Raw genomic sequence first — 26,388 nt, 5'->3', positions numbered from 1 at the left:
ACAATGGACAACGTTGAGGCGTGTTTTCTCAAGGGCAGGCCCCAGTCGAATGAGGGTGAAATCACAGAGCACAGATGCAAGGGCCAGCAAGGGCCAGAGAAGAGGCGCTTCCTCACTTCCTCCATCTCAGGGGAGGGAAGGCAGGCAGTGGATGTGGGGCGAGAAGATGAGGGAGTTCCTTCTTGATTGCTTCTTTTATTTCAGCGGAATTGATTGCGAATCCTTTAGCTGAGAGCGTGGGAGGGAATGGTGAGTAGGAGGTTTGAAGGGTTAAGAGAATGAGTGAAATACTCACTTTCCCACACCAAGAAAGACAGTACACAGTGGCCTGGTGCTGCACCCACTGCACCTTTTCCCGCTGCCTGGGGGTGGTGCCAGGTCTGGCTGCAGTGTTTGTCCCTCCTTCCGCACCCAAAGCTTCCTGGCCAGAGCTGACCTGTGAAGGGAGCAAGGAGCAGGGCTGCAAGACCTCATCCCTCAGCCCTTCAAAAATGCCTGGGCACGCTGAGTACACACTGCCCACCTCCTCCACACGCCCACCGGCCCTTGTCTCTCTTTCCCCTCTTCTTTAAGGCACTGGACAGGTGAGGCAGCTGTGACAAACAGGCTCAAGCCATGTAGGGGCAGAAAAGGCACCTAGTATTTATTCAGGACCTACTGGGTAGCAGGCACTGCATCTCATTTTGGTTTTGCACCAAGTCAATGAGAAAGGCTGAGTGACTTTCTCAAGTCAAGACTCAGACCTCTGACTGTAAAGCCCTGCCCTTCCTATGACACCACTTGGCCTCCCTCTGGAGAAGGCAGATGTGAGCTTTCTCCCTGAGAGCTGCCATCAAAGACCGCCCCCCATCCCCGCCTCCCCCCCGCCCCCCGCCTCTGGTCCTAGTGCTACCTCTGAATTGTCACTTCTATTTCTTTTCTTTTCTTTTTTTTTTTTTGCGGTACACGGGCCTCTCACTGCTGTGGCATCTCCCGTTGCGGAGCACAGGCTCCGGACGCGCAGGCTCAGCGGCCATGGCTCACGGGCCCAGCCGCTCCGCGGCACGTGGGATCTTCCCGGACCGGGGCACGAACCCGTGTCCCCTGCATCGGCAGGCAGACTCTCAACCACTGCGCCACCAGGGAAGCCCTGCCACTTCTATTTCTATGAGTTCTCAGAGCCACTCAGGAAAATGCGGTGAGGCCTCTTATAGGCGTCCTCTTCCCCTCAGGAACCTGCCAGGCTCCTGTACCTCCTCAGATGAAACAACGGACATGCTGCCCAGCTCGGGCCAGCAGCTCAAAACCACAGGCAAGACATTCATTCCTTTCGTCCACACAGAGGATGTGACCTAACAGAGGATGCCCAGTGAAACTTGGTCTGTCACCACACAGCAGCTCACTGCCCACCTTGTACTTCTGAGCCTCTGCATGTGTTCCCATGACCTGGGATGCCATACCTCCGACTCCCTCTTCTCTGCCCAACTGCCCTCCCTCCAAAGTCTGGTTGAGTATCTTTTCTTCTTGCAAGCCCTTCTTGGTCATCAGCTGCCCCTCCCTGCTGCAGTCCCTCTCTACCAGGCTCACAGAATCACTCCCTGCTGAAGTATATATCTCATAGCATTCACCATGCTGTCCTGAACCCCGGCTCCTGGCGGAGGGGGTGACTAGGTCTCCTCTTTGTGTCCTCGGCACGGTGCCTGCTTCCTAGTAGATGCTGGACACACAGTCATTGCACTTCAGGGTGCTGAAGACGCTGGGAAAGAGAGCGGGCTTGATGCAGAGAGAGCAGAGTAGGGATGCTGGTGAGGACCAGGTAGGTTCGTGGTGGGGGTGGGAAACAAGTAGAGCTTTAGCCATAGGCTGGGTTAATGTTGCACATCCCACTGGCTTAAAACAACAAAGGTTGATTTCTCACCAAAGTTACATGTCCCTTGTGGGCCAGCAGGGGGGCTCTGCTCTGTGGTCACTCGGGGACCCAGACTGAGAGGGCAGTAACCACATCTAACAGAATCACACTGTCACAGGGGCTTGGGGGGGGAGCAGGGTGTCTTGCCTTAGCAATTAAATGCTTTTGGTTGGGCTTCCCTGGTGGCGCAGTGGTTGAGAGTCCGCCTGCCGATGCAGGGGACACGGGTTCGTGCCCCGGTCCGGGAAGATCCCACATGCTGCGGAGCGGCTGGGCCCGTGAGCCGTGGCCGCTGAGCCTGCGCGTCCGGAGCCTGTGCTCCACAACGGGGAGAGGCCACAAAGGTGAGAGGCCCGCGTACCGCAAATAAATAAATAAATAAATTAAAATGCTTTTGGTTAAGAAATTACATGGCCCCGCCTAATCAGAGGGTGTCAAGAAAATGGAATTCTACTGTATACCAGGCAGGGGGAAAACTGGGAATCCTGGGTGAAGAACAGGAGGTCTAAGGGACGTTTCTCCTAGTCCTGCTGTCAGAGACGGCAAGGCAGCACCTCTGGGTCGCACCCAGCAGCCCTGGCTGCTTGCAGGGAGGGGGGTGGGAATCAGTAAGTGTATCTATGTGAGCACAAGGCAGTTCTCAACTGGGCTCCCCGTTCTGGTGTCACTGTACTAGGGGTGGGGCTGCCAGAGGAAACCACCAGGTGTGGCCATGGGGAAGTCCCTTCAGCTTTCTATTGAAACGTGGAATTTCCTGGCTTTAACCATTTCTCATCCAACTGCCATCTTGGAGTTGACCAGAGCCAGGCAGACCTCTTCAGCCTCCTAGGGAACTTGGTTTGGGGCAGTGAGTCCTGAATGGGCAGTTGGCACACCTGCGTTCCAGCCCAGCAATCCCTGAAGATCGCAGGCAAATTACCGAAGGTGTATGAGCCTCAGTGCCTTCTGTAAAGCACTTTCCAGTTGCCCGTGCATTTCCAAATATACTGTCCCATGTCACTCACACAACCAATGGTGTCGTGTTACCATTCTCATGCCTTGGGTGAGAAGACTGTCTGGCAGGGGTCGTAGGCTGTGCTCAAGTTCATACTGGAGGGCAGTGCTTGCTCTTGGACTTCTGCAGGCTCACTGGGTAGATGAGTCAGCTCCAACTTCTAGAAGTGGCTGGTCATAGGTCCTGGACCTCCCTGGGACCCCTGGGTGTGGGAAGTTCATTTTCCCAAGCAGCTGTCCATTTGCTTAACTGGCCCAACCTGCTCTGTAGGGGCTGAATCTGAACTTCCCTGCTCCAGTGAACCACGGCAGGTACAGAAATAGCATCCAGCTGCCCACCACAGACACTCAGCCTCAGTGCCCGGCCTCTCTGTGGCTCAGACTCTGGTCCTGTTGCCTCCACTTGGGAACTCAGAGCATCCTCTTTCTCCTTCCTGCCGGGGGTGGTGGCGGCAGCCCAGCTGCCTCTGTCTCTTTAAGAGAGAGAAAGAACGAAATCAGGAAGTGTGAGAGAACTGAGAGCCGGCAGGGAGCTGAGCGAGTGTTGGCCTCTGCTCCCAGTTCTCCCAGCTCCCAGGGTGGCACGAGGCCACTTCAACTGGCCCGTCTTCAGGTTCCCAGGGCCCGTGGCCACCAGGATGCTATGGGCGCTGCCCATGAATGACAACAAGCCCTGAAAGCTCTGGGGGCGTCACGCAGTCCCACAAACCTGCATGCCCCACAGCCAAGATGGGGTGAGTCCACGGAAGGGAGGGCGTTGAATGGGGAAGCCGGGGCGCCAGGCAGCTGCAGGACAGCACTTAGCAGAGTGCCAGGGTGCTGGTCAGTCAGCAGCTGCTTTCCCGGCCGGCCCACGTCCCCTCCCTGTATCTCTCTGTGGCGGCGGCTCCTCCCCACGCCCCCAGAGGTGCCCTGTGCTCCATCTCGGGTGGGCACCCTTGCCAAGGACTGTTTGGAGGCCCATGAGGGGCAAGGGGCGTAGAGGAGAGCTGCAGTCCACCTACGATGCTCCCTTCCGGGGCTGTGCTTCCCAACACCTGAAGCCAGCCTTCAGCCCTGCCTCTGTACTGTTCTGCCTGGCTTCTGGTGCCTGCCCTCACCTCTCCTGGGGTCCTTCTCACTGGCCCAGGTCCTGGGGGTGGGAGTGGCCAGGAGAGTCTCCTGGAGCTGGGGAATTGGGCTGGAAACCCCCAGCTCTGTGGGGGAGGATGACAAACAGGAAAGGGTTAAAGGGCTGGAGCGGGGGGCCTTTGACGGAGGCTGAGAATCAAACGGCGCCCAGGGGTGCCTCTCATCCGCCCTCCTCTTTCCGGTGTAGCTCAGCTCCTGGACTTGCCACAGACAGAGAGCATAACACACACTTGCTGTGGAGAGTCTTTGCCTGATCCGGGACTGCTCAGAGCACAGGGTAAGTGCTTTTAGCTACTGCAGAGCCTGGAGGAGGAGGAAGGTGGGTGGGGCGACGGGCTTCTGGCTCCCATCCATCCAACCGCTGCTGTAGGATAGTGAGCCCTTCTGTGCACCAGCTGCTGGGCTGGGAGGCACAGAGCACGCAGACCCGACAGATGTGCTGCCCAGAAGCTCCTAAGCATAGCCCTGGCAGGGCCAGGAGCAGAGCCCGGGGCATGCCAGCCTGTCTAGGCTCCGCCCTCTCTGCCACGATGCCCATTCCTCAGACCTTCGTCTGTGCTCTGCCCCAGTACCAGCCCTGGGGAGGATTTTGAAGGTGGTGAAATCTCCCCTGCCTGGGCCCTTGGCCTTGATTTCAGGATGCTCTACCTGGTTTCACAGCCCCAGGCCCGCGGGCTGATTCCTCCTCAGCCTCAGAGGGGAAAATCCCACCAACTCATTCCTGCTAAGCTATTACATTGTCTTCAGAAAGACTCTCAGCCCCTCAGCTGCTTCTATAAAATGCAAACACTAATACATCTTCTGAAACTGGAATTGACCTCTGGTCTCTCGAAGTGGCCTCTGGCTCAAAGAATTGACCTTCTCAGGATTTCCATTAAAAAAAAAAAAAGATTACAGAGAGAAGGCTCAAAGCTAAGGAACAGTGAGATTCCAGGCATGGTGACCCTAGGATTGACAACCTTTAAGGTGATAGAAGAGGAAGCAGCCCTGTCTAATTCAGCCTTATTTGAGACTATTTAAGGGGTGGTGGCCCTTCTTATGTTCCTCCCAGCCATCCCATAAAGACCAGCCATGGCCCTATTCTTCAGAGAAGCACCAGATTTAACTTCTGAGGCTACACTCTCTGCAGCCAACTGCTTTAGAGGAACTGGCCTTTGGAGAGAAGAGGATGAGGGCAAAGATGGGGAACAGAGTTGTAGAGCGGTTTCAGATCCTTCCACAGGCTCCTGAGCTTTTCGACTTGATGGCCTCCTGCCTCTCCCACCCCCTCCACACACACACACACACACACTCATAAGTACGCACATACATGCTCACTCACACACACTCACACACACGCTCTCTCCACAGCAGCACTTTCTTCTGAGCAGCTCTGACCTGGCCATGTTAGCTGACAGCAGCAGGAAGTGGTGGGCCCAGGCGAGCCGTGGGGAGGGGCTTCGGGGAGGGGCTTCAGGCTCGTGTTGCAATCCTGGAGATTTGTGGTGATGTGGTTGACACTGTCTGACCTGGGGCTCTTCCTTCAAGCACTATTTCTGCTTCCTGGGACAATCCCAGGCCTGGATGACAAAACCCCCAGAACTCGCAGTGCCTGGGAGAAGTGACAGAGAAAAGGGTTTGTCTCCGCAGAACGGCCTGTCTGGGGAGGACGTTGACAGGGGCCTGGGGAGTCGGGACAGGTAGAGTGCCCTGAGGTGGAACAGACCCCAGCTGTGGTCTGAGGGCCCAGTGGCTGTGCTTCTTTTTGGAGAAGTCACTTAACCTTTCTGTGTTTCACACTTCTCCTACCCCCTTGCCTCTGGAATGGCCACATGGAGCCCTTCATGGGGGGGTCTTGGGCAAAGCTACTTGTCAGGTCAGGACCAGTGTCTACCCCAGGTCAGGGGTGGAATCCTAGACTCCAGTATGTTCTTTTTCTGAGCAGAAGGTGGCCGGCCAGCTGGGAGCAAGAGATGCAGAGTACCGTCAATTACCTGTGGCACACGGATGACCTGCTGGGTCAGGGGGCCACTGCCAGTGTGTACAAGGCCCGAAACAAGGTAGGATGCAGCCCAGCCCACCCTGGCCCGCTCGCAGCCAGGAAGTCGGCCCCCAGTGAGCATGAAGGGTGGTGTGAGATGGCTGGGCAGGGTTCTCTGATTTGTTCTGCACCCTCTGAAGTGGAGCAGAGGTGTGGGCTTCTGAATTGGGCTCCTTGGGGTGAAGCTTCTGCCAGGCACGGTTGGGGGCTGGAGAGAAAGGCATGAAGACACAAGCCAACATCCAAGGGAGGTGGCAGCAAATCTAGGAATAGCAGAGGTGGGAAGTGGGATTCGTTTGGATTTATCCTGCCTTTATTCTGATGGAGAGCTGTACGGAATACGAGACACACTGCACTATCTCGTACTTAAGAGCTGAAGCCAGACAGAACGTTGCTGCTAAGGCCAGGGAGTATTAGCTGCCACTGTAGTTACGTCAATAGCAACAGTAGCAGTAACAACAAACCATCCCCTGCAGGGTACCAGGTGTGCCAAGCTCCTGTCATCTCCCAGTGCTGCAGGACGGGCTGGAGGAGGGAAAGGAGCTGAGGGTGGGGGCCCCCAGCCCCAACCAGGCTGCCTTCACTCATCCCTGGGGTTAGGCTGGCGGGAGAGGCTGAACGGAGGCCTGGGCGGGGGGGTGCTCCCAGGGCAGGGGTGCCATTTATATTATCCCCCATGGCAGAAATCCGGGGAGCTGGTTGCTGTGAAGGTCTTCAACACGGCCAGCTACCTGCGACCCCGCGAGGTGCAGGTGAGGGAGTTTGAGGTCCTGCGGAAGCTGAACCATCAAAACATCATCAAGCTCTTTGCGGTGGAGGAGATGGTGGGTCCAGTGCTTGGTCAGAGGAAGACGGTCTTGTCCTCGACTCTGATAGGCTGGGAAGGGTCAGGTCACATAATAATAGAGACTTGGGCACATGCTCCTCAGCAGGTCGGCCAGAGAGGAGTGAAGGGTGCCAGGGGCCTGGGGGCAGTGTCTGGGAAAGTAAGGATGGGGAGTGAGGCCTAATCAAAGAAGGCTTCCTGAAAAAGGTGACCTTGGGCTCAGTGTGAGGCCAAAGGAAGGAAGGCCAGCTAGAAGCGGAGACCTAGAGAATGGGGGCTTTGGGCTCTAGGGTGAGCCACCCCGTCTTGAGGAAGGAGAGAAGAAGCCCCAAGCCTCCCTCTGTCCCCTACAGGGGGGCAGCCGGCAGAAGGTGCTGGTGATGGAGTACTGTTCCAGCGGGAGCCTGCTAAGCGTGCTGGAGAGCCCTGAGAACGCCTTTGGGCTGCCCGAGGACGAGTTCCTGGTGGTGCTGCGCTGTGTGGGTAAGCCCCTCCCTGACCCCCACCGGGGACCCCCCTCCCTACCTCAGGCCAGCCACAGACCCAGCCCTCAGCAGCAGGTGAAGTCCCAGAGGGGTATGGCATTTCTGGAACAAGTATCCAAACACAGTAGAACATTGGAAGCTAAGAGGCTCCCCATTCACAGACCTGGCACAGTTGCTAATGAACAGACAGAACCCAAGTGTCTGATTCCTGCTAATCAGCAGTTTAAAACTCCGATTTCAGAATAAAATTTAAAATAGGTTGCACACCAATGTTCATAACAATATTAGTCACAGTAGCCATGAGGCAAAAACCACCCAAATGTCACAGACAGATGAATGGATAAACAAAATATGGGATATACATATGATGGGATACTAGTCAGCCTTAGAAAGGACACATGGATGAGCCTGGAAGACATCGTGCTGAGTGAAAAAAGCCAGCCACACAAGGACAACTACTATATGATTCCTTTTATGTGAGGGACCTAGAGAGGTCAGATCCATAGAGATAGAAAGTAGAATGTGATTGCCAGAGGCTGGGGTGGGGGGATGGAGAGTGAGTGTTTAATAGGTAGAATTTCTGTCCGAGAAGTTGACCAAGTTCTGGAGGTGGATGGTGGTGATGGTAGCACAACAGTGTCAGTGCATTTAATGCCCCTGATGTGTACACTTAAAAATGGTTAAAATGTAAATTTTATGTTAGGTATATTTTACCGCAATTAAAAACAATAATAATAATTTTTCAAAAATGGTAGGGAGGAGAGTGCCCTCCTCTGGGAGACAGAGCCGCCATCCCTCTCAGTTTCTTAGGGAACCCCAATGGGACCTCGACACCCCACCTCCTTGGGACCCCCATCCTTTGCTCTGTGCCTGTCTCTGTTCTCCTGCTGCTCCTGTGGCCCCGTTGGCCCGTGAGTTCCCGCTCTCTGTCTATGTGGATCCTTCCCCCGAGATGAGCCTTGACACTGGGCTGTCCCTGGCCAGAGCCACTAGCAGCCTTCCCTCTGTCCCAGTGGCCGGCATGAACCACCTGCGGGAGAACGGCATCGTCCACCGAGACATCAAGCCGGGGAACATCATGCGCCTGGTCGGGGAGGAGGGGCAGAGCATCTACAAGCTGACGGACTTCGGGGCAGCCCGGGAGCTGGATGACGACGAGAAGTTCGTCTCGGTCTACGGCACCGAGGAGTACCTGGTGAGCGGCCGTGGGGGACCCGCTGCCCGGGCGGAGGGCTTCCCCTGCAGCTGGCTGCCCCTCACCTTGTGACTCTCAGTGCCCCTCTGAGGGGCTCTGTTCCATCTCCCTGGGTCCAGCAGGGTTATCTCTCACCCCCTATCCCCAGCCAGAGCAATCTGTTCTGTTCTCTAAGGCCGAAAAGGCCATGCTGCAGCCTGCCCAGGCCTCCCCTGTTCAGTTAAGTCCTTGATAGGGAGGATGGAGCACTGCTGGTCACCACTTCCCCAGGGCAGAGGCTGGGGTTGGGGGGAGGGGTGCTTTGGATAAGCACATGCCACACGCATTTTTGAGACGACAAAGGAAATGCATTCTGACGGTTCTGTTTCCTCCCGAAGGTGGGAGAAGGAGGTCTGAGTGGGGTGTGCTCAGACCCTTGCCCCCTTCCCCCCCCATGACAGCTCTCTGGTTCCCCCTCCTGCAGCACCCTAACATGTATGAGCGGGCGGTGCTTCGCAAGCCCCAACAGAAAGCTTTTGGGGTGGCCGTGGATCTCTGGAGCATTGGGGTGACCCTGTACCACGCGGCCACTGGCAGCCTTCCCTTCGTCCCCTTCGGAGGGCCCCGGCGCAACAAGGAGATCATGTACGGTGGGCCACCAGGCAGGGGGTGAAGGGGCGGACCCTGGGCCTTCCCTTCTGGTCCCTGCTGTGTCCCCTATTCTGCCTCTGACAACGCGGTCCTCCCGGTCTGCCCCCCACGCAGGCTTCTTTTGGATCCTTGGATATCAGTCCATCAAACAAAAGGCTGAGCCCTGTCCCGTCCTGATGGGAGAACTTAGTTCAGGGCTTCCCTTGAGCACCCCCCTCCATTTGTGGCTCACCACCTCTCAGCTGAGGCTCCCAGAGCGACTTGGCCAAGGTTGCAGAGCCTGCCAGGGGCAAAGGGGAAGGGCAAGGACCTAGCCTCCTGATCCCAGGTCCCAGGTCCCGGGTCGCTCGTGGTTTTCTGCTGTCTGATACAGAAGTAGCTGGAGACCGTGGCTGCTCCCACGGAGGGCACCACCCAGAGCAAAAGAGATTTAAAGTGGATTTGCAGGAAGGTCAATGCCCCTTCAGCTCAGGGGTCAAGCTGTGACTTGGATGGGGGCTGTCAGGGTAGCTGGACTTTGGGGGAGGGAAGGTTGGAATAGTGAGGTGGAGGGGAGGCCACGGGGGCCGAGCACAGTGCAGGCGCAGGTGTGGAGGCAGGTGGGCACGGATGTGTGGTAAGGGGGCGGAGGAAATGGACAGAGGAGAGAGTGGAGAGCTTGACTGGGGAGCATCACGACTGCTAGCCAGACTCTCAGTTTCCGTTCTCAGGGTGCCTCGGGGCAGCTGGGTGACTTGCCCCAGTGCTCTGAGCCCTCCGGGCTGAGTCCATCATCCCTTGAAGTGTGATGGGCTGGGGGCTCCTGCTGACCTGGTCCTGTCTCCCCCAGGTACCGGATCACCACGGAGAAGCCAGCCGGGGCCATCGCAGGCACTCAGAGGCTGGAGAACGGGCCCCTGGAGTGGAGCTACACCCTCCCCATCACCTGCCAGCTGTCCCTGTGAGTGGGAGCCCGTGAGAGGGGCAGACACAGACCCAAGTCTGGGCCGATGTCCTTCTCTCAGCTGAGGCCTGGCCCGGCGGAGCACCCTGTGTGCTGGCAGCTTGGGTACACCACTCTCCCTTTCTAGCCCCAGTTTCTCCATCTGGATGCTGGAAGACCCCTCCAGCTCTTCCTCTCCATCCCACCCTGCCCCAGCCCCTTGGCCCTGGCTCTTCAGGACATTCTCATAGAAGGCCCCTATTACCTACTTGAGGAGGCCAACTCTGGGCCCCGGCCCCTGACAGTCTCCATGTCCCGGGGGGCAGGGGGCTGCAGAGCCAGCTGGTGCCCATCCTGGCCAACATCTTGGAGGTGGAGCAGGCCAAGTGCTGGGGCTTCGACCAGTTCTTTGCGGAGACCAGTGACATCCTGCAGCGAGTCGTCGTCCACGTCTTCTCCTTGCCGCAGGCCGTCATGCACCACGTCTACATCCACGCGCACAACACGTGAGTGGGCGCGAGCGAGGGCGGCGCGAGCCTTCTCTCCCCAAGCACAGGGGCGTGTCCTGGGCAGTGCTCTGTGGGCAGTTTATATTTGGAAGTTTCTGGGTCCAATCTTACTTCGGAAAAATACTAGTTCCACCAAGTTAAAGTTAAACAGGCCTCCTTGCTTCTGGACTTGAGAGATTCAGCAAACTTTATAAAGCTGATGCATTATAAATCTCCTGAGGGGTGTGTGTGTGTGGGTGTGTGTGTGTGCGTGCGTGTGTGCTGGCAGTGCATTTCCCCAGTGTATTACTCATGGAATCCTGTATTTCTGGAGCATGCTATGGGACTAGGTGAGTTTTAATGGAAGTGTGGCAGGAAGACGTGTGAAGGCTTCTTGAGTTCTGTCCCCACTTTGTCTCCATCCACTATAAGACATGAGCTCTGTCCTTCATCTCCCCGCCCTAGAGAAAAAATCACCCAGTCCCTCCCTCTGAAAAGCAGAACCCAAAGTCTTAGCTGGGCTTTGGGTCACCCTGACCCTGTATCCTGCCTGCTGACCTGCCCTCCCCTCCCCCTCCCTTCTCTCTGCCTTTGGTGTGTCTAGGATAGCCATCTTTCTGGAGGCCGTGTACAAGCAGACCAACGTGGCCCCCCAGCACCAGGAGTACCTCTTTGAGGGTCACCTCTGTGTCCTCGAGCCCAGCCTCTCAGCACAGCACATCGCCCACACGACAGCAAGCAGCCCCCTGACCCTCTTCAGCATGGTCAGCGAGACCCCCAAGGGGCTGGCCTTCAGGGACCGTGAGTAGGGCCACCCAGGCTGGATCTTTTCTCCTCCTCATATTCTCTTCCAAGGGGCAGAGGTTTATAATCCAGGATACTGATTCATTTTCTTGTGGGTGTTTCTTTGGGTACCCAGGGTGTAGAAGGCAGATCTGGGTTCTAATTCTGCATACGCCTCTGAAATGCCATGTGACTCGGGCTGGTGGCCTGCCCAACCTTCACAGCGTCCAAAGATCTGGGAAAGAAACTCCAATGGAAACAGGGAGATGTGGGTTTAATGTGGTCTCCACAGTCTGTGGTTGGTGGGGAAGCCTCCAATAGTTTGATTTGGAGGAAGCAGGAGCCTAAGGTGCTGGAGAGAAGAGAAGGTGGTCAGGGGTCCAGAGCTTTGTCCTCCAAGTTCTAGCAAAAACATCACTCCTTCTCATTTGAATGATGCCTCCTCTTCAGGGTCTCCAAGGCTGGGAGGGGAATTGACCTTGAAACCCCGGAGTGTGAGGGGTGCTTTTAGCCTATTTTCTGCTGTTGAGATGGGGCCTTGGGCATGAGGCTGTAGTTCTCCAGAGTGGACACAAGGGGGCAGTGAGGGACTGCAATTGTAAAGAAGCACATTAAGTGCATTTAAGGCTTAGAAGGTCGGGGCTCTAGGTGAGCTGGGAAGCTTGAGGTGGCAGATAGGTGGCGAGGGCTGAGTGTGAGCTGGAAATGAGGAATGATGAGCTCAGACCTCATCCAGGGCCGGACAGGCAGCCCCCTCAGACCAGGTCTTTATCTGCAGCTGCTCTGGACATCCCCAAGTTTGTCCCCAAAGTGGACCTGCAGGCAGATTACAACACGGCCAAGGTGAGGGGTGGCCCCCAGGTGGCAGGGAGGGGGTAGTTCATGCAGAGGTTCAGGGTACGGGACCTGACCCTGCCCACCTCTGTGTTTCAGGGTGTGTTGGGTGCCGGCTACCAGGCCCTGCGGCTGGCACAGGCCTTGCTGGCAGGACAGGAGCTGATGCTTCGGGGGCTGCACTGGTTCGTGTGAGTACCCCCAAGGGCTGGGTGGGGAGGGCAAGGAGGGTGGGCAGGGTAGGACGGGCAACCCAGACCCCTTCCAACACCGCCCTGGGGCTGTGCCCATGGGCACAGTGCCCTCAGTCCCCTGGGAGAAGGCAGCTCTGACTCAGGCTCCCCTTGGCAGGGAGATACTCCAGGCCACGTGCAGGCGGACGCTGGAGGTCACGAGGATGGCCCTCCTCTTCCTCAGCAGCAGCCTCGGCACTGAGAGGTGGGTGTTCCGCCCAGGGTGGGGGCCGCAGCCGGCATGAGCCCCGCTCAGACCCATCAGCCCTTCTCTCTGTCTGTTCCTCGCCCCAATCTTTCCAACAATGCCCCTCGTCCCCTCCCACCCAGAGCTCCCGACTTCCCTGCCATGCTAGAACGGAGAGGGTGCTCCCGCCCCATCCCTGCCCCCACCAGCCAATCCCTCACCTCAGGGGGCTGGGCCTGTGAGGGCACTGCCCCGCCAGGTACCAAGGCAGCCTCCCTGCCCCAGGAAGGGGCCTCTGTCCTACCAGTCCCCTCTCTGAAGATTTAAACTGCTCAACTGCACCAGGCCCTGGAGCAGGGCTCTGGGAGAAGCACTCACACTCACACACCGTCCCTTGGACTCGACAGGATGGAGACCTAGGCGGTCTCATCCTCCACACGCCTCCTCCTGCTTCCTCTGGGCCTGAAACTGTCCCCGCCTCCTGGGATCCCCTGCCCCAGTCCTTGGAAATCCACACCCTCCACTCCTCTGACTTGGGCTAATTAGGCGTGATGGGTTACAGAAAGGGAGAGACTGGGGAGGAGGACATCAAGCTGGAGGGTCTGGAGGTGAGAAGCAGGAAGACTCCACTGGCCAGCGCGCTGCTGAGAAGGCGGCAGGGGCTACGGTACAGGTGAGAGGTGGAAGTCCTGTGGCCCAGGGAAGCTGATGGTGGCTGGAGCCTCTCCTGGTGACAGGTAGTGGCAGAAGAGCAGAGACTGTGCCAAACGTGCCCAGTGTCCTACCCATCACATCCCACAGCCCTTGTCCTCAGGAAGGCCCTGGGAGTTTCCCAGGAGCAGGGTGACTCACTGCAGACTTGCCCTCCACCTGGCACTCGGCAGCAGCGACACTGACCGTGGGGTAGACAGGGTGGTGGCCAGGCTGGGAGGAGGAAGAGGAGTGTCTCCAGATGAGTCCCCGGCATGGCTGAGCCACCTTCCAATGGGGACAGAGAAGAGGGGCTGCAGAGGGCAGGATCAGCCAGCAGCGCTGTGGTGGAGTCCCTCCGAGAGGACATCTGCCCAGGCACAGAGCGGGCTTCCAGGGCTGGATGTGGCCCCAGGCCTGCAGACAGCCCTGGAGGACAGCCCTTCCCCAGCATGTGCGTGTGGCAGGACGGTTGGGAAAAGGGAGACGAGAGATGGGCAGACGCAGCCAGGAAGACCCGGAAGAAGGGAGGCTGTCAAGGCCAGAATACCTGGGGTGGGAAGGCCCTATGCAGAGACATGACTGGAGGGGTGGGGAGGTGCTGCTGAGGTTTGCTGAAGCCACAGTCATGGTGGAGAATGTCCCAGAGTGGAATTGGAGAGGGACAGAGGGAAGGGGAGAGTGCAGGCAGGTCCTAGGGTCCAGATGAGAGGTTGGACCTCGCTAAAATGACCAAAAAGGATCTATTCTAGGTTCTTTTTTTTTTTTTTTTTTTTGCGATACACAGGCCTCTCACTGCTGTGGCCTCTCCCGCTGCAGAGCACAAGCTCTGGATGCGCAGGCTCAGCAGCCATGGCTCACGGGCCCAGCCGCTCCACGGCATGTGGGATCTTCCCGGACCGGGGCACGAACCCGTGTCCCCTGCATCGGCAGGCGGACTCTCAACCACTGCGCCACCAGGGAAGCCCTATTCTAGGTTCTTGAGTGAGAAAGAAATGTATAGAGAGAGCATTTGGTTGTTTGCCCACCTTCCCTGGGTTGATGAGTGTGGAGAGCGACAGGCTAGCCCCAGGGCTGGAGTTCTGGGGTCTGCTGGCCGCTGTTTCTCCCGTTCTGGCTCCAAGGCCTCCTCGAGGCGTGGTGGGTGTGGAGAGCTCAGGGTCAGGCAAGTGCCTGCTTTGAGGCCTGTTTCATTCTCCCACGAGAGTCAGAAGGCCCGGCCCAAGCTCTTCATTAACTCACTGTTAGCCTCAGGCCATTGTTGCCTTTCCTACCTGGGCCTCTATTTCCTCATTTTCAAAATGAGGGGTTTGGATGACCTCGGAGGCCTCCCAGCTCCCATGCATCGCAATCTCATTCTTTTCTGAACATGCTCAGACCTGTCTGTCCTTCTAAGGTCCGAAGCCACTAGCTTCTCCCACAGCGGAACCTGGAATATTTTAATGAGCTGAATTTCATGTTGGGAAGAGCCCAAGCACATGGCACCAAGTGGCCATCATCGCCAGCCTCCCCCACAGGGCGCTCCTCCTTCTGCGGGTTCTCCAAGACTCGCTCCCTTGGCAGTGTCCTTGCCTTTGTCCCAAAGCTACCCGGCCCTCCTCAGCAGCCGCTGCCATCCAGAGGCACCGTTCAGGCAGCCAGGACTGGCTCAGGGAATCCCAGTGCTTCCCCACCCTCACCCCCAAAAAAGCGTGTGTCTGTATGAATGTGTTCTCTAGTCACGTCAATTATCTCTGAGGTCTCCTTCAATCCCACGAACACCTTTTATGGTAGCAGGAAGGAGGTTTATCTCCCCATTATACAGATGAAGAGCCCGAGGCTTGGAAAGCTGAAGTGATTACCAAGATCATGCAGATGGAAGGTGTGGCAGCCAAGACTAGGACTCTGACCTGCCCCTCCGGACTCACGGTCCAGTTGGGTTGGGTCAGCCTCATCCTCTTCTGCCACCAAGTATCGCATGCCCTAAAATCCATCCGTGTGTTCAATAATTTGTTTGATACTCACGTGTGGAGTGCCTGCTGTGTGCCGAGCACTTTCTTGGGCACTGGAGATATAAGGGTGAGCAGAGCGGGCAGTACCCTGCCTTCACGGAGCCTCCACCTCATTCCTAATTCTCTCCCCTCCCCTTCAATCCCACGCCAAAACACACAAGATTCTTTTTCCCCAATTGTCATGGTTATAAAATCAGTATGTGCTACTTATACTAAGCTGGAAAATACAGATAAGCAAAAATGAGATTAAAATACCATATCCTAGGCTTCCCTGGCAGTGGTTGGGAGTCCGCCTGCTGATGCTGGGGACATGGGTTCGTGCCCGGGTCTGGGAGGATCCCACATGCCGCAGAGCGGCTGGGCCCGTGGGCCGTGGCCACTGAGCCTGCGCATCCGGAGCCTGTGCTCCGCAACGGGAGAGGCCACAGCAGTGAGAGGCCCGCGTACCGCAATAAAAAAAAAAAAAATACCATATCCTACCGCCCAGAGGTAGACTGTCACTCCTTAGTCGTATATCTCCTTCTCGATAGTTTTCTATTATTTCTGTATGTTAACCTACCTGTCATTTTCTTGTACTTGTTGTTTTATAACCTGCTTTTCTCAGTTTATGATCTCTGCCCCCTCCGTGTCAAAACATTCCATCTCATCTATAGTACCCATCCATACTCAAATTTGGTAATCCCCCAAGTGTTCTTTTCTAGCTGTTTTCATCCCAACCGGGATCCAATCCAAGACACACTTGGTGTCTGGTTGTCACGTTCCTCATGTTGACTTTAATCCTTCCCTCGAGGTTCAGCAACGTGGCTGGGGTGCCTGAGATCCAGGAACTGAAGAGGGCCGCGGAGCTGAGGTCCAAGCTGCGGACCGTGAGTGAGGCTGGGGCTGGTGAGGGGCTGTCAGGCGCAGAGCGGGGTGCGGGGAGGCTTCCCATCGGAGCGTCCAGCTGAGGCCCCCATGGGGGTCTGCCTTTGTGTCCCCCAGTTGGCTGAGGTCCTCTCCAGATGTTCCCATAATATCACAGAGACCAAGATGACCCTGAGCAACCTGAGCTCTGAGCTGATGAAGAACCGGGATCAGGTACATGCGGACAGAAGGTCTGTGGGATTTTCTTCTTGGTGACGGGGGTGGTGGTGGTGGTGGTGGTTTGGGGGTGCACAGAGCACAAAAGGCCCAGTAGCCTCTTTAGGAATCAGCCTGCCTTCTCCCTTATCTTGGCAAGGATGCTGGGGCCTGGGGCTAGGGGTAGGGGATCCAGGAATGTACAAGACACTCCCATGAGACTGGCCAGAAGGAGAAAAGGATCTGGGGTCCCGCCTCCACCTGGGAGTTAGAGAGTGAATTACAAACATTAGCAGGTGCAATAGTTCTAAATAAAAGAATAATTGAGCTCCCTACCTCTTCTGAACCCTTGCGCTGCGTCAGACCCTCGAATAGGTCCTCCTCCTTCTATCATTTAATCCTCAAAACAATAACGATACAACTACTCTTATGCTCCTCTTATAGGTGAGGAAGCTCACTCAGGGAGCTTAGTTCTCCCCGAGACACCAGGCAATAAATGACGAATGACAGACGTAAGGCTCCGGGTCAGGTCTGCCTACCTCCAAAGCCTACGTGCTTGGCCTGCACCTGGGATTTTCGAGCTCTGAATCCCCAGTCTCCCTTTAAACAGACAGAAAACTCCCCAGCACCCCTGCCCTCACGGCCAGGTGTGTGGAGCCCCTGCCTCCCGCTCTGCTCTGACCTGGACGTGGTCCTGCTCCTCGAACAGCCCCACGCCCCCCGCAGTCAGCGCCCTCGCAGATCCGCACGCCTGGTCCTCAGTTCTGAATTCAGAAAGCTCTGAAAACCACAGGGTGTTTCTTCGCTGTTTTGGCTGTAAAACCTGACCTCAACTGACACGAAGCCCTTCCTAGTCTTTATTTATCTCACTTAGGGTGAATATTCTTACAGTTCTCTGAAGACTGAGGGGATGTGATGAGGGAGTACTGCCCCAGACCATGCCCTCCAAGGGAATTCCACAGTATAGTGTATGTGTACTGGACCACCTTTCTCAAATCAGAAGATAGTTCTGAATTTGGAACACATCTGGCTCAAGCCCTTTGGATAAAGACTGGACCTGGGGTTTTGTCCACCCCAGGTGCCAGGAGGGCAGGGGTCTGGGGTCCTCAGAGTCCTAGGAACACGCTTGGGCTCTGCCCTGAGTCCAGCTTCAGAAATAGCTGAGACAGGGTCCTGGGAGGAGCTGCAGGGGGGGGAAGTGGAGCTAAATAGGCCCAAGGATGAGGGATAACCCCCCACCCACAAACACCCCCAACATCTCAGACAAAGTGTTTGTGTCTGAAAAGGGGAAGGAAGAAACAATAATGACCTTAAACCCCAGGCCAAGAGGGTAGAGAGGTCATGTCCCAAATTCCCCTGCCTGCAGGCAGGACCAAAGACCTTGATTCATTCTTGTTTTAATTTAAACAAGGGTTGTTGATTCATGATTTAAGTCCCTTCTATGTACCGGGCATTGGGTATTCTCAGAAAGCACGACTTCTGCCTTCGCTAGGTGACAGAAGAGAAGTTCCTATTCTGCTCCCACACGCAGCTGCCACCACCAGGCTCTCCTGTTTCACGGTCCAAGGCTCCTTCCCGGAGCCTGTTCTCAAGCCTTGTTGTGTAGCAAAGGCCACTTTCATGTTGCCTGTCCTGCTTGGCTTCTTCCTGTGTGTGTGTGTGTGTGTGTGTGTGTGTGTGTGTGTGTGTGTGTGAAAGAGAGAAAGAATAAACACAGGAATGAGAGGTGACTGGCTGGCTAACCCGAGGGTACCTCAAACAAGTTTAGAAACAGAAGAGTCACCCCCACTCCCGGATTGGCCCCCAAAACTATGGCAATGAGGCTCCTATTGCAGGGAGACAGCTTCCCTCCTCCCACCACCATCCCCTCCCCTCCCTCACCCTTTACCTGTGCTGTTTGATTCTTCCATCACCTGGTCCCTGTCTCGTGCCCACAGCATCCAGCAGATTCAGTGTTGTTTGGACAAGATGTATCTCATTTACAAACAGTTCAAGAAATCCAGGATGAGGCCAGGTGAGCCACAGGGAGAGCAAAACACTCCTCATGCTCTCCCCTCCCTCCCTCCTTCCTTCCCTTGGGTTAGCTGCCTGTCCCTAACACTCCATCCAGTGGCGCTGCCGGAGGCCCACTACGCGGGTGGCACTCCATGGTGCACGGGTGCTGCTGGTCTAGGGCAGGGTCGCTGCCTGCAGGCTGCCTGCACACCAGTGAGGGACATGAAGCCTTTCCACCTTTACCTGTTGCCACATCGGGGCTCAGCTGAGGCCTGGATGCTATAGACGTGGTGGCCTTGAAAGAGACCCCTCATCTTTGCAGGGCACTTTACAGTTTAAGGAGTGTTTCCCTCTCCGTTGTGACTTTGGCTCACTGAAGTGTTAGTCAGGCTTTCCAGAAAAGGGAGGATCAGGAGAAATACCATAGAGTCATTAGTCCAGGCACTTGGCCTGCATTATCTACGGAGCCTCACAAAGACCCTCTGGGCAGGAGCAGCTCATTTACAGGCCCAGGGATGGGAAGCTTCTCGCCCATCATGGGGTAGGGGAGGGTCGAACCCAGGGCTGGAGCTGACGGCAGCGGGGGTTGTGGTGGGAGCCTGGGGAGGCTCCAGGTGACTCTCGGGGTTGGGGAGCTAACACTCCAGGAACCGACTGACATTCTCGCCCACCCATGCCCCCAGCATTTCCTAATGTGCAGGAAATCAATACTTGAGGGCTTGTGCCTGACTGCAAATTCTCTTCTGTCCCTAGGATTATCTAAAAAGCACTGTCCCATAGGAATACAATGCCAGGCACGTTTGTAATTTTAAGTTTGCTAGTAGCCAAAATTTTAAAAGTAGAAAGAAACAGGTGAAATTTATTTTAATAACATATTTTATACAATGCAATATATTCAAGTTGTCATTTCAGCATGTAATCAATAGAAACAATTATTAAAGAGATATTTTACATTATCTTTTGTACTAAGTCTTCACAATCCCATGTGTATTTTACACTCACTGGCCATCTCTATTTGGAAGCTAATTTTTTAACAAAATGAAATGTACTCTTACCAAAATAATAAAGCTGTGTCTGGATGGGGAAAAAACATTGTACACTGCTTCAGTTTTTAAATTTAATCAAATTCATTAAATTAAAATTAAAAATTCAGGTGCTCAGTCACATTAGCCGTACTGGCCACATTTCAAGTTCTCAGCAGCCACATGGCCACTGCATTGGACACGCAGATTCTAGAAGATGGGAGCCTCAGTGCCCCCTCTGGATCTGACCTTGGAGGGGGAGCAGCACAGGAGACAGGAGAACTGAGACTCCCATATTCCCTGAAACCAGGGGGACCTTGGGCTCAAGAAGCCTGGCCTGACACCCAGTTGGCCACCCTTGCTGTGATTTTAGGAGACCTTCAGAGGCTTTTCTGCCTCCGTCACTGGAATTCCATCATCCTATGACCACAACACTTCTGACCACCTCCCATGTGCTGGGCACTGTCCTATGGGCTTTGTGTGTTCTTAATTTAATGCTCTAGACACTGTTACCCTCCCCATTTTATAGATGAGGAAACTGAGACACAGGAAGGTTAAGTAACCCAAGCAACCTAGGTCCAGGTACTTTTAACCAACCCATTTTACAGCCTCAAAAAGAGTTTGATTTGTATTGGTTTGCAAGAGTCCTTTATTAAAGTTAAAAATGAACCGGGAAGAATAACACTTAACCGCCAACACTTGGGGTGTGGAAAGATGCCATTCTGGAATCTTTTCAGGGCACTTTCTCACTTTACCCTCACACCCATCCTGTGTGTTACATGTGATGGGTGAGGCAAAATCACTTGCCTATAGCCCCCCGCTAAGAGGAGACAGAGCTGGGCCTCCTCCCAGGTCAGTCGCTTGGACTTCATAAGTCAGCTGGCTGAGCGCAGGGCCCAGGACCAAGAGGCCAGGGAGGTGATTCTGCTGTTAGGGGAGTGGTGGGGGCAAGCAGCAAGGTGAATCTCATTGCTTCATCTTGGCCTTCAGAGGCCATTCCCCTGAAGCCCAGGAGGGGGCAGCATCTCCCCAGTGCAGAGAGCATCAGGAAGCTGCCAAGGCAGTGATAACTTCAGGCCTCCTGGCAAAAGTTCTCCTTCTGGCAAAAGTGGCTGGGCTGAGAAGCGGAGGTCGAGGGTGGTGGCCTGGCTTATCCAGCCCATTGCTGCAGAGCCCAGGTGGCTCTGCCTGCAGCCTGAATATTCAGGGATGGGGTCAATAGGCTGTAGGCATCAGCCACGCTGGGAAGGGGATTGGATGAGGGGTCAGGGCTGACCACACATCCTTCAAGGCCCATCTTATCCACCACTGTCCCCGAAGTGTTCTCCGAGCACCCATCCCTCCACTCCCTACACGGGCTTGCCTGGCCCAGGTGGGCCCCTACATGGTCATAATGCTGTGTCTTGGGTGCTTGTTTCCCTCCGTTTGTCCTTCGTGGCCCCGCTGGGCTGTGAGCTCTGTGGAGCAGGGCCCAGGCTGCTGCCTTCACTCTGCAGTTGTTGCCAACCCTTGCGCCATTCGGTTCTGTTGACGGCTTGAATAGGTGACCTTGGCCCTGTCTGTTTCCTTCAGGGCTTGGCTACAACGAGGAGCAGATTCACAAGCTGGATAAGTGAGTGCCTGTCCCCCTGGCAGGCGGGTGAGCAGGAGGGTGGGTGTCACCAGGGCAGAGCGAGTCTCTGTGCCAGACAAGAGGTGGTAAAGGGCCCTGATCCCAGGCCACAGCTGGACAGGCGGAAAGGGGGCTATCCACCTCTGGGGAAGGTTATCTGGGGCCAGGGGAGGGCGGTTTCTCAGCAGCAGTCTTCATGGAACTGGATTGACTTCTGGTATGAACACGCTTGTTTGAAGGATTTCTTTCCTTAGTTGTCCTCGCTGACTTACCACCTACTACTTCCTGCTTCTGGCCTCTGCCTGGGCTCTCCTTTGGGCTTCCCTCTGCTCCTCTGTCTCCTGGACACTCTATTCTTCCAGGAAGCCCTCCATGGTTTTATGCTTTTTTGGGGGACTCACTCCCCCAGTTCTGCCCCCACCCCTGACTCTACACACAAACACACACACACACACACGACCATCTCTCCTTCCCTCTGGGGGCTGAGCTCAAGAGCGTGTGCGTTCCCTGAGGTCCATTGTCCTTCTCCCACATCCCTCTGTTGGAGTTGCTTTGTGCCAGCCACTCCGCTCGCCGTGATGCACATGAAGTGGGATAGGCGCCTTGGGAGAAGTGGCCCTGCTGTGGAGCCAGGGGCTGGACATTTGGGTGATGAAGACCCAGGGATGCTAGGTTTGTGCACAGGTGGCTCTGGCTTCTCATCTCTGTGCCTCTGTTTCTGTCTTTTCAGGGTGAATTTTAGTCATTTAGCCAAAAGGCTCCTGCAGGTGTTCCAGGAGGAGCGTGTGCAGAAGTACCAGGCATCCCTGGTCACGCATGGCAAGAGAATGAGGTAACATTGGCCCTCAAGTTCAAGACGTTGAACTCATGGTCCCCAGGGCCCTCCTGGCCTGGCCCTTCCTGGCTTCAGACAGCCCTGGGCTTTGCAGAGCCCTGACTGAGAGGTGGTAGTAAAGGAACAAAAGCAAACAAACAAACAAACAAACAAAAAACGGGGGGTGGATTTTTGGCCCTGGGTGGACCAGGTAGTATGCTGGGTGATTTCTATACATTAACTCATTTAATCCCACAACGTCTACCCTATGCAGTGGATACTATCACCCCATTTCACAGATGAGGAAACTGAGGCTCAGAGAACAGGTTGCTTCCTTCATAACACACCGCTAGTAAATAGCAGACCCAGGACTAGCATATGGGTATGACTGCCTCTAAAATCTAGATTCTTTCCATGTCCCAGCTGGTTGTGTTCAGAAGCCCCCTCTCTGGGGAAAACACAAGATCTCTCTGGGGAAAACACAAGATCCCTCTGGGATGAGGACAAGTGGTCTGGGAAGCAGGGGCAGGCAGAGGCCCTTATATAGAACCCCCCTCGCATGCTGTCCCTTATAGGAGTTTTGGCTTCTGCCTCTCAGACAAACCCCTTCCCCCTTCCCCTCCTGAGACAAGAGGACAGTTTCCCAGGTGCTGCTGGTTCTGTGGCCCACGTGACCTATGGGCTTATTATGGGGCTGAGACTCAGACACTCACCTACCCTTACATTAAAATACAGTTTCCATCTCCCCCACCCAAGCCACCCCAAATTCTGACTTAATTGGTCTGGAGTAGGGCTTGGATGGCAGTATTTAAATGCTCCTCGGGTGATTCTAATGTGTAACCAGAGTTGAGAATCGACCACTGGTCGAAGCCCTCCAGGACTTGGTGTACGTTTTGTGCCCTGGGGTGATGTTCTTGCTCTCTCCCTCCACTTAGAGAGAGAAGAGAATTCACAACAGAGTCTTGACTTTGATCTGCTCTGGAAATGGGAACGTGGGCAGTTCCCGTTTTAAGTGTCCCAGTGCAGGTGGTCCCTGCCTCCCCAGAGCCTGACCCGGGCCCTTGCTCACCCTCACCGGCTTGTGTGGCCCGGCCTGAGACAGGCGTATTTGCAGCTCCCACTGTGGTTCCGCCAGGACCCTCACTAGCCCCGGTCAGAGTGCTCATCAGCATCCTTACCTGGGACAGGTGAGGGCTGAGGGCCCAGCTGGAAGGGCAGAGGCAGTGAGGGAGGCCAGTGCCTGGCACCCACCAGCTCCAGCCTCTGCTACCTGGAAAGCCTCTCCTCCACGTCTGTGTGGTGACCGAACTGCTGGGTGGGCCCCGGTGAGAGCGAGTGGGCCGGGCTCTGACGTTTCTCTGCTCTCTTGAGGGTGGTGCATGAGACCAGGAACCACCTGCGCCTGGTGGGCTGCTCCGTGGCCGCCTGTAACACAGAAGCCCAGGGAGCCCAGGAGAGCCTCAGCAAGGTGGGGATCTTTGGGGCCCCGGGGGCTGCTGAGGAGAACTGGGCCAATCAGGCACCCGGAGGGCATCCGGGCCATTCCCCTGCCTCGGGGCAGAGCCGCCCTTGACCAAGTCCAAACATTTTGGTGTGGATGGGAGGTCTCTGATCCACCAGTGTGTGGACGGCAGTTCCTAGTGTTCTCAGACTGAAGGCCACTCGCTGCAAGGGCAGAGGCTCCAAAATGCTGAGACATCTCCCTCTCTGCCCTGTGCAGCCTGGGAGGCTCCCTGAGGCGGGCGATACGAACGCTCCTTGGTCTTCTGATCTGCTCTCCTAGAAGAGACCAACTCAGGCCGCTCTGAGAAGCCACTTGCTTTGCCATCAGGGACAGAGAAGGGCTGTTCTTCAAGGAGCAAGGCCCACATGCTCCTCCCCAGCCCCCAGCACAGGGCACATTCTTTCCGAGATGGTGCTGGGCTGTCCCCACCCCTTCTCTGCAGCTCCTGGCTCCAACTGTGTCATGACAGGTGCAGGTCAGACACAAAGGGGAGCTTGGCAGTCTGCACCCCTAAACACAAGCGCGCACAGTGATGGTGCTTGTGCCAGCTGTGCTCCCAGGATGAGAAGGAGGGGCTTGTGGGAAATTCCTGACACTACAGGGATGCGGGCTGGGGGCCATTGTATCACGCATTTCTTACCCCTCCCCACACCTCCGCTGCCCTCCACACATGAGCTGGCTTATCCCTTCTGACTAACGTGCGGTTCTTTCAGATCCTTGACTGGCTATCTCACCAGCTCCTGCAGGACAGAACAAAGGGGGCTCAGGCCTCACCGCCCGCTACAGCTCCTTATCCTAGCCCTGCACTAAAGGACCTGGTTCTCCAGTAAGTGCCAGAGAGAGGGGTGTGTGCGTGCATGTGTGTGTGTGTGTGTGTGTGTTTGTGTGTGTGTTAGGGGCTTCGCCTCTTGCCAGGCCCGGGAGGCAGGAATGAGGCTCGGTGGGGCTGTGGAGGAAGGGGGGCCTCCCAGGAAGGGGTCTGGGCAGAGCGACTTGGGCCTTAGCCACCGCCGCCTCTCTCGCCTCCGCCTTGGACAGCATGCAAGAGCTCTGCAAGGAGATGAAGGTGCTGGCGTCCGACCTCCAGGACAACAACCGCGTCATCGAAGGGTGAGACCCCGCCGTGCGGGCAGTGGGGAGGCTGGGCCCTCAGACTGCCCTGCCCCTGGGGCACAGGCCCCGTGCATGCCCAAGCAGCCTTGATGACGGGGGCCCATATTCCAGTCACATCAGAGCCTTGTGCACAGGTGAGTCGGGGTCCTCACCAGGTGTAGGCTTTCACCGTAGTCTGGAGGATATGCACCTCGGTGCAGTCAGAGATGGGGGCTGGGAGGCACATGGATTTGCGGCTGTGTCCAGCTCTCTGTGAACGTGGACTCTGCCTGACGCCCCATGCAAACCGGCTCCTGTCACCTTTATGACCATCCTCAGAATGGTGATGAACCAGGAACCGCAGCACAGAGCTGGGGAGAACTGCGCGGGGCTGCGGGCCCAGTGTTAGAGACTCTGCATCATCACCTGATCGAGTCCCTTCCTTGCGGGGCTGGGGGGAGTGGGCAGGTACTGGGGAAGATGCTGGCGGATGCAACAGGGCTCAGCCTTTTGGATTCTGTACACCAGTAAAATTCACAAAAGAAAACTGGAGAATGACAGAGTGACCAACTTCTCATATTACCCAGTAAGCAGAATTGAAAGGGAAAAAAAAGTGCCATCTAGAAGTCCCCTTTATAAGGTGCATTTTAACACCAAAGAGAAGGAAGAATACAATCTCGGAATCAAGGATGGTCCTCGCCCTGGAAGTCAGCCCTGTTTACACATATATACGCTCACGCGTGTGTGCACGCACCTCCCACATCCTCCCCATCATCCTTATGTCTGTCACTTCCCCGTTTGGGAACCAGTGGCACGGTGGAAAGAGTCTGCAGAGATTCCAGCAGGGTTTGACCCTGACTCTGCTTCTTACGAACTGTGTGACTCTGGGAGGTTTGTTTGGCTCTGAGCTGAAAAATAGGCATAGTGATTCCTACCTCATTGTGTTAATGCAGGGATTAAACGGGATGAGATATGCAATGTGCTGGGGCGGGGAGGGTACACAGAAGGGGGACTCACCAAATGGTAGGTGTTCCCCGGAGGTCACGCCAGTCTGGGGTGCCAGAATTGGGGCCAGGAGGTAGGGAAGCCAGGAACAGAGCTCATGGTTGTTCCTAGAGTTTCAGAGGGTCCTTGGGTTGAGGACATCCCATGTTCCATTCCAGCAAGGGGAGAACCCATCCTCTTAAATGTCTGCAAAGAGGAAATTGGACAGCTTCTTAGAAAAACTTTCCAAATTAGCCCTCAGGGGCAGGAAGTTATAATTTTAGTGCTGACATAAATTTTTCTCGCTGTGATATGTAGTCTGTTTACAGATAGCTCAAAATTTTATTTTAGTGAATTTTTACTTCCTTGTTCAGAGCTGTTAACCAAAGAGCCTAAAGAAACAATTTGAATTCCTTTTTCGCTCCTCTTAACCCTTGGCTGCATTGGAGTCACCAAGGGAGCTTTTAAAAGTACAGATGCCTAGGTCTTATCCCCAGAGATAAGTGCGGCTTGGATTTGGGGATTTTTATAAGCTTTCCAGATGATTCTAACGTGTAGTCAGGGATGGGAACCAGAGAGTTCTTGTCGGTGGACAAGATGCTACAAGAGGAGAGCTGAGGATTCGAATGGCTTGGTGTTCTGAAAGTCGATTGTGTTGGGCCCTGGAGTATGGTCTGCAGGCTTCTCTACCTGGGCAGAAGTTAACCTGAGCCTCTCTTTACAGGTTAAGTAGGGTCCCGTCGGCTCCTGACATCTGAACTCTGGGGGGTGCATGAGGAATCCTGAAGCATTAGAATCGTTCAGACACTGCTCTCCTGCCTGCACTGGGGGACCCAACACAGGACGATACCTGGTCATATCTCATCAGCCTACCTCTCTCCTGCCTGACGGCCAGGAGATGTTGCCAGCATTACCTTCCACTGCCTTTCCTCGGGAAGCAGCACAGCAGGACCTGGGGCACCAGGCCATCTCTGGATCCTGGCCCCACTGCCCAGGCTGACCTTTGAATC

At 55.6% G+C, this 26,388-nt stretch overlaps 1 protein-coding gene across 2 annotated transcripts; it reads left to right on the top strand.

The window, feature by feature from the left end:
* Positions 1 to 5,964: 5,964 nt before the first annotated feature.
* Positions 5,965 to 26,136, top strand: IKBKE (inhibitor of nuclear factor kappa B kinase subunit epsilon; the record flags this gene model as incomplete). 2 transcript variants are annotated; one of them, XM_079697822.1, is made up of 20 exons in its annotated part: positions 5,965 to 6,051; positions 6,716 to 6,856; positions 7,212 to 7,341; positions 8,357 to 8,538; positions 9,002 to 9,162; positions 9,998 to 10,108; positions 10,417 to 10,596; positions 11,183 to 11,379; positions 12,140 to 12,204; positions 12,295 to 12,386; positions 12,547 to 12,633; positions 16,087 to 16,162; positions 16,278 to 16,390; positions 18,293 to 18,369; positions 20,945 to 20,984; positions 21,715 to 21,816; positions 23,170 to 23,266; positions 24,016 to 24,128; positions 24,341 to 24,412; positions 26,103 to 26,136. In XM_079697822.1, the coding sequence occupies 20 exons, from the start codon at positions 5,965 to 5,967 to the stop codon at positions 26,134 to 26,136; spliced, it is 2,157 nt and encodes a 718-aa protein (XP_079553948.1). The 2 variants fall into 2 exon arrangements, with proteins under 2 accessions (XP_079553948.1, XP_079553947.1); XM_079697821.1 differs by lacking the exon at positions 26,103 to 26,136 and adding an exon at positions 17,851 to 17,957 and having other exon boundaries at positions 16,278 to 16,394; positions 24,341 to 24,416.
* Positions 26,137 to 26,388: the final 252 nt, after the last annotated feature.

This window comes from Hyperoodon ampullatus (genome assembly GCF_949752795.1).
Source record: "Hyperoodon ampullatus genome assembly, chromosome: 2".
NCBI classification, from domain to species: Eukaryota; Metazoa; Chordata; class Mammalia; order Artiodactyla; family Ziphiidae; genus Hyperoodon; species Hyperoodon ampullatus.
Note: the sequence above shows the minus strand (reverse complement) of the source record. Positions and strands in the feature narration are given on the sequence as shown.